This window comes from Heterodontus francisci, chromosome 18 (assembly GCF_036365525.1).
Source record: "Heterodontus francisci isolate sHetFra1 chromosome 18, sHetFra1.hap1, whole genome shotgun sequence".
Classification (NCBI taxonomy): Eukaryota; Metazoa; Chordata; class Chondrichthyes; order Heterodontiformes; family Heterodontidae; genus Heterodontus; species Heterodontus francisci.
This window is the reverse complement of record NC_090388.1, coordinates 63,650,438-63,665,585: the sequence shown is the minus strand read 5'-3', so window position 1 is coordinate 63,665,585 and position 15,148 is coordinate 63,650,438. Positions and strand designations below refer to the sequence as shown.

The following is a 15,148-nucleotide window of genomic DNA, read 5'->3' as shown; positions in this document are numbered from 1 at the left end:
TAATGTTCAGCCGATCACAACCCATGTTGCCAGCTTGCTGAATGCTCAACAGGGGGCCTAGCAGCATGTGTGACTTGCACGTGCTCCAGCTACACTCCATATTAAGAATCTGCTGCTGATTGCCAGTACTGCAATTGGCTGCAAGGAGATTCTGAATAAATGGTGCACCAGGGAAGAGAGAGGGCTCCGAAGTTCACGAATGAAGTGCTGGAGGTCTTGGTAATGGAGGTCGACAGGAGGAGAGAGGCCATGTTTCCACGGGAGCAGGAGGTCAACTCTCAGAGTCTGGCTCTGAGGACATGGCAGTGCTGCAAGAAGTTCAATGACCTTAAGTGAGTGGTCAAGGTCAATAAATGCATCTTCAAAGGACATCTCATACCCACCACACCAGCAACCTCGCACACTGTTTAATGTTCCCCATCACTTACCCATCAGCAATCCCTCTCAGTCAGGTCTGAGCCTAACATTCAGATGCTCCACCTCACCCTCACACACCTTCTAATGCTGCCAGTCTCACACCCACCTCTCACAGCCTCCATATACTTCCAGCTCTTCAACTATGGCAGGAACATCACCCAAACAGAGTGCAATACAATCAACGACATTCTTCCCCTCTCTTGCAGGGTAAGGTTGCACACAATTCCAGGGAGCAAAGCAGATAACAGGGAGACAAGCACATCTGCATCGCCTAGGCCATACACAGGAGATAGTGCTCCACATTATAGGGCTGGCAGCAACAGACCTCACTGCATCCAATGTCACTGAGAGCATTGAGGATGATGGTATGGTCCTACCTTACGTCTCTTCTCAAATCCCATATCACCCTCATCCTACTACCTGGCATTGAAGTGCAAGCTGCTGATGGTGTAACTGTGGACTGCTTGTCTTCTACCCCTTACCCTACCCTCACCCCCAACCGTCCTCTTCTGATTTTCTGCTTTCAGATACCCAGGAACTGCTGCCTGCCCAGCCAAAGCAGCCTTAGAAAGAAGGGCAAGAGCAACACCACACAACTGCTGAAGAGGCCCCATCACTTGATCTGACATTCGCAGCCACAGGCACATACCTAAGAAGCTAGTACAGAGCCCAGATCTGCACGTGGTGAGATACCGGGCATGAGTGGTTGCAGCCAGGCCAGGGGTAAAGAATAGATCGTGTACTACCACATCGGAGGGTGGGGTCACACACGAGTTCTTCTACAGGGGACTCAGATGAGGATTTCAATGGGGTGGCATACAGGAGAATGCTGATTGGTGCATTGGCAGACCTGCCATTGTCAAGGAGCATGGAGGAATCCAACTCTAACTTGGCACAGGGCTTGCAGCTTGCAGCTTACCCTTTCTACCACTGAAGTAGTGACCAACTTATTGACAGCATTTGATGGCCCGTGTCTCAGCTTCCATTGCAGCAAAGGCGGAAGACACCCAATGTGTGAGTGCTGCAGGGGAAGCTCAGACAGAGGTCATGAGATCCATGCTTGCTGCAATCGTAGCTGTAGATCTCAGTGCTCAAAGGGACCTGCAGGCTCTCACAGCAGTCCAGCAATCTGTCCTCCAACAAATCTCTAGGACTGCTGAGGCGCAGCCCTGAGGGAATGACAGTGGTACCTTGGAGCACACATACCTGCTGTCCTCTCTCAGGATGGAAGCATTCATGCTTCCATTACTGCCACTCCACCAGTGCCCCTGCTGTTGCTGTCAGCCAGCCAGCCCAGACTGCCGCTGCACATGCCAAGGTGGTGCAGTCTGAAACTAGGCCCTCAAGGATGTCCTGCTATCTGCAGTCTTCCCCAGTGAAAGTCAGCTTTCCACCAGTCATGCTGCAGCCACTGGGGTAGCACTGTGTAAAGGTCAGGCCGAGGCACCCACAAGACAGACACTAAGGAAATGCACAAGAGTGAATAGTTATTTTTGTTTGTATAATTGGATGTTTTGTTGGATAAAGATGTTATGACAAGGTTTTTTCGTTGTTTTTATTGCAGGATTTTGGCTGAGGACATTGTCTTGGGATGTCGCAGTTGGATGGGAAGGTGGGGAATAGTGGAACCATGGTGGTAAAGGGATGATCTCCTAAGGGAAGCAAAATCTAAGTAGGTGGTCACGGACAGCCCGTCTGGAGTGAGGGGGTCCCGGATGCCTCCTCCCTGCCTCCTCCCAAGGTGGCCTCTGAATGCCTGATGGCAGTGGCTGCACTCTCATAAGTGCAATGTTATGAGGACACAGCAGACCACCACCAACCTGGAGACATGCTTTGGACAGCACTGTAGTGTTCCCCCGAGCAGTCTAGGCAGCAAAACTGTTATGTAAGAACACTGATGATCTGCTCCACGATGTTTCTGGTGGCAGCATGCCTCTCGTTGCATGCCTGGAGTTCTCGTGTGGTCGGGTGGTGAAGGGGGTCAATCAGCTATGTGTAGACGAGGTATAATAAAAGCAAAATATTGCAGATGCTGGAAATCTGAAATAAAAACAGAAAGTGCTTTAAATACTCAGCAGGTCTGGCAGCATCTGTGGAGACTGAAACAGAGTTAGCATTTCAGGTCTGTGACCTTTCATCATTGTTCTGATGAAAGGTCATAGACTTGAAACATTAACTCTGTTTCTCTCTCTACAGATACTGCCAGACCTACTGAGTATTTCCAGCACTTTCTGATTTTATTGTAGACTAGGTATCCTTTGTCTCCAAGCAACTACCCTCTGGTTCTTTGTGGTAGCAACAATGCCTGCCAAAAGCAGCAACTCACAACACCTCCAAAAACACACCACAGTAGTTCCACAAACTTTCCAATAGCAGAAGTAAGTCAAAAGCACCTCACTTCCAAGTTGGATGCCTGTCCCTTAAATAGTGCTGGTTGGGGGTTCCTCGTGGAGCTGAACACATGAACACATGTTCAGCTGAGAGTGATGAGCACAGGCATTCAGTGGACCTTTGCAGTCCAAGTTTCAAAGACATGTGGCAGATCAGCCAGAACAGCTGTGTGACGTTATGATTTGCCGACATCAAGAGCTTCCGGCACACACATTGCACCCCTGCAATAGTATGCTTCCCAACATGGGGTGCCACATGGGCCACTCTGGAAGTGGCTGGAAGCACAGAGTGCACCATTTTCTGAGTTCAGGGCTTCAGGCCCAATTTCGTGGCCTACTTTGTCCTAGATATTGGTGTCTGTTTGTTATAAATGCTGGACTTTGTAGCATGATTATATTTTAAAAACTGTGATTTTTAATATGGTGTAAAGAAAAAGTCAGAGAACACATGTGACCTCACACCAAGTCGGCCCAGAAACTGTCCAGGGGTTTTGTTACCAGGACAACAAGGAACCCAGATCAAAGACCCTTTTGAAAAACAGAATGCAAAGTCATAACACCTGACAGACAATGGGTTTCACTTTCCTAGACGCTCAGGGCATAAACAAGAAGCCAGTGGCTCTGAAAATGCAAATGTGAGTTGCAATTGCTAATACCTGGAAACAAAGGAAGGCCCAGGTGGTTCTGCTGTGGCCAGACTTGTGGGCTCTGCACATTGAAAAAGCAAAAGACTATTGACTTTTGATCCTGGATAAATTCTATAGGTTTGATGAAGTCTGGAGGCTGTAAAGAAGACCAGAAGACAAAAATCAGCAGTCGCAGCCTCACAAGGGAAAAAGAGGGAACACCTGTTCCAGGAACACTGATACAGTGAAAGACTGAGAAGACTTTAATGTGATTTGCAAGTTGAGGTCTGCAGAGAAGGAAAAAGACCAACAGGGTCACCAGAGATCACCGTATTCACGTAAGTCCAGGTCAAAAGTGCTCAGAAGAAATGAGCGAGGTGGACATTGACTTTGTGAAGGACTGAGAGATCCAATCCATTGCAACTGAGAGAGGAGTTTGGGACTTATAGCTGCAAAGATATCACTTCAATGAGGACTGAGTAACATATAAATGGGATGTGTGGTTTTCAAGTGTTTTTTAATAAGTGAAAGAAAATACCTTTCTCTGTAATTTGGAGTATTAGCTAGTTACAAAGTACTGTTTAGTTAATGGGGATTTTTAGTTTAGTTGTTATAATAAGTCTTAAAACATGAAATCTTGTCATGTAATTCTTTAGATTGGTCTGAGGAGCTCACATCTTGTGTTTTAATATTAATGGTCTTGCTGAGGTCATAATAAATTGGGGGCTCAGATCTGGGATACAAATTCAGAAGCTATAAAATGGGTACATTGGAATTTGCTAGAATTTAAACGAACAAGATTTCACAATTACTTTTGCTATACTCATAAAGGAAAGTCACCATGTTTACTTTTAATGGTCAAGCCTTTGCAGAGAGAGAAGATAGCACAAACAGGGAGTGGCAGGAAGGTTTGAGGATGAATCCGATTTAACTCCTGGTTTTGATTTGGTAAAGAATATTCAATTAGTGCCTAAAATCAGTGAGGAAGGAATTGAAATGTATTTTGTGTTCTTTGAAAATATTGCAATGAAGTTGCAATGGCCAAAAGAAAGTTGGACAATTTTATTGCAAAGTGTTTTAGTGGGCCCTGCAAATTTGTGTCCTTCAAGTATATATCCAATTCTCTTTTGAATGTTTGTATTGAATCTACTTCCACCACCTCTTCAGGCAGTACATTCCAGATCACAACAACTCACTATGTTAAAAAAAATGTTTCCTCGCATTGGTAATTACCTTAAATTGTGTCCTCAGATTACCGATCCTTTTGCCACTGGAAACAGTGGCCGGTATTTTCCCTGTCCCTTGGAGGCAGCTTTGGAGGTGGGAAGGCAGGGAATATTGGAAAGAAACACGTTGAACAGCTCGCCAGCAGCAGCAAATTAAAAGTTCAATTAGCCCCTATTTTGGCACTTTAATTATATTTTCTCAACCTCACACAGGCCCCTCGTTGTGTCTGCAGCTCATCTCCTCTTGGAAGGCGAGAGCAGTGTGGGTGGTTGGAGCAACATGACAGGCATATGTTGAGGTTACTTTAAAGGATCCAAATCTTTCTTTGCAGCACTTATGCTGGAAAATCCTTTCAAGTGGAAGCATTTCCCCTGGAGATGGAGAGAACGGCTTGTGCTGGTCATCAGGATGTGGCTGCCGGTTACAGCATCAGTATCGCCCTCCATTTTGTGCTGCCCTCTCCTTTTCTATACACCAGAGCAGCACAAACCATCGGCTGCCAGCTGCCCTTCACTTTGGCCACTCTGATTGGCCTTCCCACATTGAGTGCCTGCCTACTATCCTTAATTAGACGGCAAACGCAGAGGAAGCCTGTTGATTGGCCGTCTCCCTTATATCGTGCCGGAGAGCACACTGCAGACACAAGTGGCGTTGGGACCTGGAAATGGCCCCAATGCGCGAAAATATTTAAAATGGAGAAATTTCCAGGTGGTGTCTCCTTGTTTACTCTATCAAAACCATTCATGATTTAGAACATCTCTATCAAATCTCCTCTTAAGCTTCTCTGCTGTAAGGAGAACAAGTTGAGTTATATAGGTTGCACTCTCTTTTGAAATCAATGTAACCAATTAAAATTTAGAATCAATGTCTGAATTTTAATGACGTATAATGCATGTAGGGGTGTTCCACAAATGTGCATGAAATTTAACAACACACTCAAAGCCATTTTTAAAGTAAGCAAAGACCATGACTAGACTACTGTGGTCCAAATAACCTTCCTCATTCATAATTATGTAGTGATATCTTATGAACTCTTCAGCACTAAAAAGCAGTGCTCAATACGTACAAAATACCAGACACCTGCTTAGAACCTACATCTAAATGCTGCAGGAGATGCAACTTTAAGATTCTTCCACAGTTTTTCATATTGTTAAAGTCTGCACTATCATACTTGATTGAATGGCAACTTTTTTTTTACAATGTAGGTATAATTTATTCCAAAAAGTTCGAATGCTAGGTGGTATGGTTATATTGTTTCTTCCTATGGTATATAACTTTTCAGTTTATGCCATATTTAAATTGAGTAAAAGACTCTCTTAAATGGTATTTTTTTAATAATGCACTAATGGTATGTGTGTTCATTTACTAATTAATCATTTAACTTCCTATTTTGTGGCTCTAGTGTATCAATTTCATATAAACCTTTTTCATTATTTGTTTGTGGGTATCGCCGACTAGGCCAACATTTATTGCCCATCCCTCATTTCCCATGAACAGTGCGTCTGGAGTCACATATAGGCCAAGCCAGGTAAGGATGGCAGATTGAAACCAGACAGGGTTTACAACAATCAACAATGGTTTCATGGTCACCATTAGACTAGCTTTTTAATTCCAGATTTATTAATTGAATTCAAATTTCACCATCTGCCATGGTGGGAATCAAATCCATGTCTGGATTACTAGTCCAGTGACATTACCATTATGCCACCTCCCCTGATTCGCAAACAGTAGCCTAGAACTAAATTAACTTGTATTGGTAATTCAGAGATACTGATAATATCAGTTTATTAGACAGAAAAGAAAATAATAGTCAGGTGTATAAAGAAACATACTTTAATACTGCATAAAGGGACAAAGTGCAATGTGGGTTCAACAACAAATACAAAGGGAAAGTTGGAAAGGATAAAAACAAGCACAGGAACTGAGTCCAGCAAAAGCATGGTGTAGTGCCTTTCATTCACTATTTGGTACAACATTATTTTTGTGATGCAGCAATGAAAAAGTATCTCTGACCAATTAGCACTCTGCTGCATATTTCCTCTTCTTCTCAGGATGATTGCTACAGCCTATGTATTTACATTGATGGACAACAATACAAACTTGCTTGATTGTTTCCCCTTTGGCAAACCATGATAATGGCAAGGGTGCAACTGGTCAATTTAATTGCAACAGGGCAACTGTGTAGATATGAGTTGCTGGAACTACTAATGGGCAGAGGAGGAACAGAAGAGGACAGGGTGGAACTGTCTGATGCACCAGTAGTGAGCACAAGTCTGGTTAACATATGATTGTGAGGACAAACAGCAATGCATATATACATATTTACAAAACCTCACAGAAGGCAAGTGGAAAAGGTTTTTTGTCAGATTTCTGAGCAATACAGTCCAAAAGCACACAACGCAAGAAATGATATCAGCCTAGCAACAGTGCCCATGCTCAGCGTTCCACCATGCTGAAAAAGCAATGAATTTTCTATCTGAAAGAAAATTGTGTTCTGTCATCATTCCCATGGTAAAGAGGTCACTACACTTTCTAATTGGGTATTTCATGTCGAGACATTCTTTCTCTTCATGGAAGATGCACTCAGCCAAATCACTGGCAAATTCATTGTCACAGTCAGATAACCTCATACAAATGCCCCATCAGTGTTACGGTACCCAAGTGAAGGTTCCTGGGAATACTTCTGTCTGCCTGCTTACCCACAACAAAGCTGCGTCTAGCAGCTGCAGGAAAAGGAAAATACTACTATCTTTAAGACAAAAAACGTTAAATCTAGTTCCCCCATCTGATTGAAATGGTGTGGCAATAGTTGTAGAAATGATATGTTATTGATATGAGGTTGAGAGTTTGTCAGAAGTTGACAAACATGGCTCCAATATTTCAGTTAATTCAACCTTGCTCCAAACCCCTGCTACAAACAACTGAATTTCCCTGCAGACTATTATTCTTCTCAATCTTTTTGTCCTAAAAGTTAACAATGACATTATTTCTATATCAATAGGTCAATGAGCAAGAACCCACCAGTCAGGAGATCATCAATACAAATAGATTAATACAGAACAAGGGGAAAAGAAGCCTTCCAGAGTCACTCAACATACTATCACAGTAAGAAAGAGAAAGCAATCAAAAGAGCCAACCAGTTCAGACTTTACCAAACGCAATTCTCAATGTATGTGCAGGATGTTGTATTGCTGCCATTTATATTGAAATCTCCTAAATTGGAGCTTTAATGTGGAATAACATAAGTACTCTTAAGATCTTATTCATACATGTTGGATTCTATTTAATTTACAGATTCCTGCATTTCAACAGAAATGTTTTTTATTGCTCATATTTATTTAGTTTTTGTGAACAAGTTCATATCAAATTACTATGCTTTTAAAAAAAAAGTTTATGTCAGACTGTGCCATTTCACCCCTCCGTTTAGTTAAAGTGTAGAATGTTATACATTAGTACGGGGCATATATTAAAACAGACGTGCCACTAGCATTTTAAAATCTTCCCCTAGTCACAACAGTGAATAGTGATTTGTACATGAAATTACTTTTCTTGTGAGTGTATGATGTGACAATAGAGTACTAATGGAGACAAGTGTAACAAGGAATCATATCTCAAGGCAGTTGTTGTGAGAACAGAATGTTGTGGGGAATTTGTACTAGATGAAGCATAATACTGCCACCCTGGAAGATTAGCTAATTCAGCGCTACTGCTGATGACTAAGAACAGCAATGGTTACCCCAGCCAGAGAAAGAAGGAGAGCAAACTAAGAAGGAAGAGAAAATAATATCATCTAAAAAAAAAAGACCTTTGATGCTATTTCGATAATTGAAAATTTGACATTTTTGTGTAATGCAAGATACTCATATCTGATTGTCAAAAATAATACAGGCAGAATCCATTAAAGCATGGGAGAAGAGCATTTCTAAAAAGATATAATGATCACCTTCAATCATTCAAACAAAATGAATAGCTATTTTTATAATTATTTTTTCCTGGAAATCTCATAATACAAGCCAATGGTGAATTATGGTTTATTGTCTTCATACAAATTTCCAAAGAATCTATTATTGTTCAAACACCAAGCAGCTGCCTTTCTTAAATCATTTTTCCTGCATGTTTTAGCAGTTGACAGAATATTTATGTGAAGAGTTGAAAAACAGAATTTTCAAAACCTTAGTGCCTTCATTTTTTTAGTACCATTAACTTCTGAAGATAAACGGAATGATAAACTGAGAAAAGGCTCGCCCACTTGGGTTCACACACTGAAGCTGTACGGACAACTTTCCTCTATTTCCTGTCTAAATGTCATATTCCTTACTTCCATCTGTACACTGAGATCTTCAATGATTTAAAACGTCATTGTTCATTGAGTAATGTTGCACTTTATTTACCTTAGTAAGTTAACAAATCTGAAGAATTTAGTATTGAAGTTACAAAAAGCTTACATTCTCATCAGCTTCTAGTCATGCTCTTAGTATTCTTCTGCGGGTCCTACTCAAACAACCTTTTCATATCTTCTCTTCTAATTCCCATCATTATTTTAAAAAGCTGAGATCTGTCCTTCCCCGATGAAAACAAGTTGAGCTCTTTTAGCTATTCTGCATAGCTCATCAATATAAAACACAGAAACAGCCCTGCAAGTCTCTGTTTGTATCCTATCCAATGGCTCAATGTCTTCTATTTTATAACTATACAGTAACCAGAAACTGGAAACAATATTCCAGCCATGGTCTCATTAATATTTTATACAGTATCAGTATCATGTTCTGGAATTCTCTTCATTTCTATAGATTCGCCACTTTGTAACATTAATCTCGACAATTGCTGTACAACATTGGATGTCATCAAATTCACTTTATTTTCTAACCATCTCACTAACCAATGAAATCTCATTTTAAAATAACAGCTTTTTATCACCAATATCCATCACCTTACATGTAGAGTCATAGAATCATTTATGGCATGGAAGGAGACCATTCGGCCCATCGAGTCCATGCTGGCTCTCCGTGGAGCAATCCAGTCAGTCCCACTCCCCCATAGCCCTGCAAGCTTATTCCTTTCAAGTGCCCATTCAATTTCCTCTTGAAATCATTGGTTGTCTCCACTTCCACCATCTTTGTGGGCAACGAGTACCAGTTGCTGCGTAAAGAAGTTCTTCCTCACAATCCCCCTGCATCTCTTGCGCAAAAGCTTCAATTTGTGTCCCCTAGTCCATTTCTTTTGCCCCAGCTTTTCCAATTCAACCTTGAAATAGTCTTTGCAATAAGCCATTTCCAAATATAAAATTGGTTTGGGGAGACATGGAGCATCATTTTCAATATGACAATATAACCCACAAGAAAAATCGTAATGCAATTTATGACACTGTGTTGTGTGTTTTCGAACACAATAGTTTTGTTTTAAATACCAGTTGCGTTTCATCTGTCCAGCTGTTAAATCTCTGCATGTCTTTTAGATCTCGAACCCTCAAATCAATTCATCTTACTTTTCCACAGCAACATTTATAGTTATAGAGAGATACAGCACTGAAACAGCCCCTTCGGCCCACTGAGTCTGTGTCGACCATCAACCACCCATTTATACTAATCCTACATTAATCCCATATTCCCTACTAGGGGCAATTTACAATGGCCAATTTACCTATCAACCTGCAAGTCTTTGGCAGTGGGAGGAAACCAGAGCACCCGGCGGAAACCCACGCGGTCACAGGGAGAACTTGCAAAATCCACACAGGCAGTACGCAGAACTGAACCCAGGTCACTGGAGCTGTGAGGCTGCGGTGCTAACCACTGCACCACTGTGATCTGGCAAAGTTGAAGAGGCAAGAAGAGAGAGAGAGATGCACTCTGTTCTGGTGACCAAAAGGAATGCCAGTTTTATAAAAAGGACCAAAGCCTGCATTTATTTGCAATTTCTTAATTAAAAGTACAACCAACATTGTCCTGTGAACACCAGTAAAACGTTAATTGGGCCTGTGAAGAACAGGAATTTTATTTTTGCATAATTGATTGGACCTTGGCTCAACTGTTTGGAGATCTGGCACTGCAATGCTCTGTATTTTTTTCTATAAAGGAGGAGAACATCCTGAGCAACAAAGTGGTGCAGAGCACATCATCACCAAAATCTAAAGCAAGGGAGTGTTGGGATGCATTTTGATTAGCCCTCTCTTTCATGAGACCCAAATCTCAGTTGCATCATTGTGGAATGTCACAGAGCAGTGTTCCAGATGCTCCCCAGAGAAAGGGAAGAAAAACTGAAAGAAGTCTCATCCATAGGCCCCATTGTGGATTTCTTGGCAGCTCATACAGAGGAATAATGAAAGGTAATGCAAATTCAAAAAAAAATGAAGTTAGAGGTTTACTACAAATTCCCTTAAAATGTTACTGACATCTTAGAGGTTGAAAAATTTCTGCACAGATCACTAGACCAACAAGGAAATTAGGTCATCTGAAGACTTCAGTAAACTCTCATACAGAGTGTGCTTTGTGGTTATCCCACAATGTAAACTCCACTTCCAATGTAAGAACATATTTTGAGTTTCCTGCAGTGTATGTCTCAAATTCTCTGAATGAACTGTCTAGGTAAAGTCTATCCTGAAACTGGCTTATACATGAGAAGTATAGAAAGGGAGTTCAATCATAGCAGTAGCAGCAGCAATACAAGAGAAGGACCAATTTGCTCAGAAATTCTTGCCTATTTTCCAGTTAGCTGTACTACTACCCAAGTTGGATAACAACTATAGACTGGTTGAAGTGAATCTGTTTGGAGATCTGATAGTCAACTCAGACATTTATTGACTGAATGTCATCGTGGCTGGTGCATGATCCCATTTATATCAGTGAATGTTTCAGTCCAGTCTTCCATCCATAAACTTCCTGGCCTCTTTGTCTATTATACAGGGCTGCAGGCTATTGCCCAACTCTACTAGTCTTCATTTCCCTGGCTCCAATCTGAACTTCACTGCAGCTCTCAAAACCCAGTAGAACATCTATCTGAAATGGCCAAGCCTTTATTATCTATTGTTGATAGCTTCCAATTACTTGAGATGTGCCTGAGAAAAGTGTATGCTTTTCTATGACATCTATGACCCTAAATAGATTACTAATATAGATAATGAGAAATATAACAACATTAGCATGGCTGAAAACAAGAATTAAATCTTACATTGGAAGTGCAAGGATAAAAGGAAAAATATAAAGAAAGAAAAAGGAATGCAATTTTCCAAGCAAGGAACTGAATGCAAAGAAAATGTATTAGAAGTTATCTGATTAGATGGAAACCAGCTTCTCTTTTCTGTGTTTTTTTTATTGGAAATTAGTATTGACCAATCAAACTATCAAAATACAATGAAATATTTGAGATTTTTGGGAAAGAAAAGTCAAAGCACTACTGAAAATAGTAGGTTAGTATCTACTGATTTAATGTTCCAAAAAATGTTTAGCTTTCTAATCTATACATTTAGCATTAAAAAATCCATGGTGTGTTCTTTGTCTTAGATATATATTTTTGAACCGCAATCCAACTGGATTAAATTGTGCCATAAACAGACATCCTAAAGTGTAATTCCTCATAGAGTTTGTGAGAAGAAAGTTGATAACTGAAGCAAAAAGTATGTTTGGTATTCAAAATGATCGGCACAATGGTTAGTTGATGACCTGTCTTTTTCATTTAATGCTACCTTTCATAATAGCTCCATTATCAGAGCAGTAATAAACTTCTACATCATTAGCAATGGGATGGAAGGAACACAGACTGGATTATTTGTGAACAGGAGGCTGGAACTGACAGTCCTTTTCCCGATTCATTTCATTTCTGCCATGGACGTTAATCTCAAGGAAACCACTAAACCACGAAAACTTTATGTAACTGTATAATTGCAGAGATTCAAATAAACTTACCACATTATAGTCATTACTAGTCTGTTAGTTTTATGTACATTTTTAGTTGTTGATGTTGATGGCATTCTGTACACTCCACTGTTATGCATTTTATTTTGCATATGTCCATAAATATTTGAAGTGCAAAACTTCATCATAGAAAATATCCAATTGTCTTACTAGATACAGATGGCACAACATTAGTCATAAAGATAAGTTAAAACAACATTTAACTCGCTGAAACACAAATTGTCAACCGCTCTTTATGTAAAATTTACTAAGTTAACTTGGTTACCAGAAAGATTTGAACTGTGGATCTTACTGTGATCTACAATTTTAAGCACACCCAACAACTAATGCTAAATAATGAGTTATCACCATGCTGGCCTTGAATCCACAGGGAACTGCTCAACCCAAACTCACATAGGACCATTTATCAGAAAGGACATTTTCATCACTGTCTGGGCTGGATTTGAACCCAAGCGGCAGAGGTGAAAGAATATAGTTCAGCAGAGTTCATTCACCACCTGCCAGTTTTTCTTCCTCCACCATCCCAACCCCCACCCCAGCCCCCTCCAATCATTTTGATCCAAGCTTGGCTTAGGAAAAGAGAGCACTGGGATTAGTAGCTACATCGCTGACTCTGTAGAAATGGTTTGCTTTCAATGTGTCCTACCAGTCTCAGTCAATAAGGCCGAGTTCAACTATGCACTGTGAGATTGGTAGCACTGATCGAGAACAGAGCTTGTGCAATAGCAGGCCTACGGATTAGAATATTGCATCTCTTTTAAACATCTGTGCAGGACTTTTCTTTGTTCTCTCAGCCTCTCTCCTTCATTGCTGGCTTCAACACCCATAAAGAACAGCCCCAGAGTAATCAACCTGTCCTTGACAGACGCTGACAACAGCATCCAATAAAGAACAAAGAAATGCAAAATGAATTGAGGTTTGTAACAAAATAGAACGGGACAATGACTGTGACAAATACCTTCTAGTTGTTGGGTTTTGCAAGAGGGGCATTTCCTGTATTGTATTCTGCTGCTCTGTACCAGTTCTCAATTGCAAAATATTCTTCAGTTAATTAAAAATTAAACCTATGATATATTTGTTCATTAAGAGGCAAAAGGATGGGAGCTTCCTCCAACAGCTGGCCATAATACTGATGAAGGTTTGCTTAGGCACGTTAAATAATAAAAGGTGAGTGTGTACAGGAATATATGGACAGATACTGTGTGCTGTGTTGCAATAGGTATTACACAAACTGCAGGGCCAAAACAGCTCGCCTATTTCACCTCTTAAAAAACCCATCCCTTGAAATATTCTCACAACTCTCCCCCCGCCCCAGTGAAGCTGCAGCGATATCATGGACATATCCCAATAACAAGTGCTGCAAGAATTGATGTCCCCTCGGTTCACCTCCATCCTCATCACTGCAACTGGGCAAGGAGAAGGACCATTCGGCCCTGTCCACTCACACACTCCACAGCCCGGAGACTCAGTCACCAACAGCATCACAACTCAGAAAGGAAAGGTCAAATAAAGACTCAATAAAGATTCGGCTGCAGCCTGGGTTTTGTTTATGAACATTCCCAATAACACTGGAACGCACTTTCTCTACCTTTTTCTGTTGAGCCTCGAGGACCTGTTAATACATAAGCCTCCAAGCACTGAAAAGGTTTAGAAAATCTCACTTACATGGGGCGAATATTGCAGGAAATGTGACTTTTATTTTAAACGAGATAAAGAAGCAACGCAGAAACCGCGGTTCGGGTCATGTTGCACTCACCGGCTTGACAGATACAAAGGATTGCAACGATCCAGAGAGACTCGGGCAGCATGTCCACGGAACCTGGTCCGGCGACAACTTGTTGGATTTGGGAACAGATTAAGTCCTTCTGGTGAAGAGGTTCCTTCTTTTTGTTGTTGCGCTGTGTCAGACGGTGAAACGGGAGGAGCCGTGCATGGAGCCTGTGTGACAAGGCAGCCAAGTGGCTCAAAGCCGTCTTCACTGTGAGTGACTCCAGAGAGAATGAGAGAGGCTGAGCAGAGCACCTCACTCAGTGAGTCTGGCTCTGGGTGTGTAAGAGAGAGAGAGAGAGAGGCTGAGTGACTGGGAGAGTCTCAATGTGAATGTGAGCGCTTGCCTATCTATTTCTGTGACAGCCACTCTCAGCCAGTGAATGTGGACACCTCACTAAATGAGTGAATGAGAGATAGCCCGGGTGAAGCCTGAGCTGTCAGCTTGTGCCTGAATGTGTGTGTGTGTGTGTGAATTTCAGCTTGCGATGGGATTCCGGGAGCTTGGTGTCTGTCAGCTAGCTCCTGGCACTTACAGTCAGAAATCCGGCTTCCTTATCGCAGCATTAGAATTGCAGACCCATGTTTCTCTGGGTCTAACACTGCTTGCTGGATAAGGGGGTCAGATTTAGCAGTAGACGTGCTGGCTTCCCGGAATCCAATCTAAACAAGTGACACTATCAAAGCAGCCAAGTGACTCTTCATTGTGGTTTGCGGGTTCTATTATACTGCCGCCTTTTACAACAGTGTGCTGAAATGCACCGCAGCAAAGAAAGCATCGTCCAGCCCTAACCCTAGTACAGTGCGTAGGGTT

At 41.5% G+C, this 15,148-nt stretch overlaps 1 protein-coding gene across 1 annotated transcript in view; it reads right to left on the bottom strand.

Annotated features, from left to right (window-relative positions):
* The window catches only part of LOC137379686 (receptor-type tyrosine-protein phosphatase zeta-like), a 262,813-nt gene extending 248,306 nt beyond the window's left edge, over positions 1-14,507 (bottom strand). The window contains exon 1 of the mRNA XM_068050891.1: positions 14,324-14,507. Within this exon, the coding sequence (XP_067906992.1) occupies positions 14,324-14,375 (52 nt within the window). The 5' untranslated portion in view covers positions 14,376-14,507. The remainder of the gene's footprint in view (positions 1-14,323) is intronic.
* Positions 14,508-15,148: the final 641 nt, after the last annotated feature.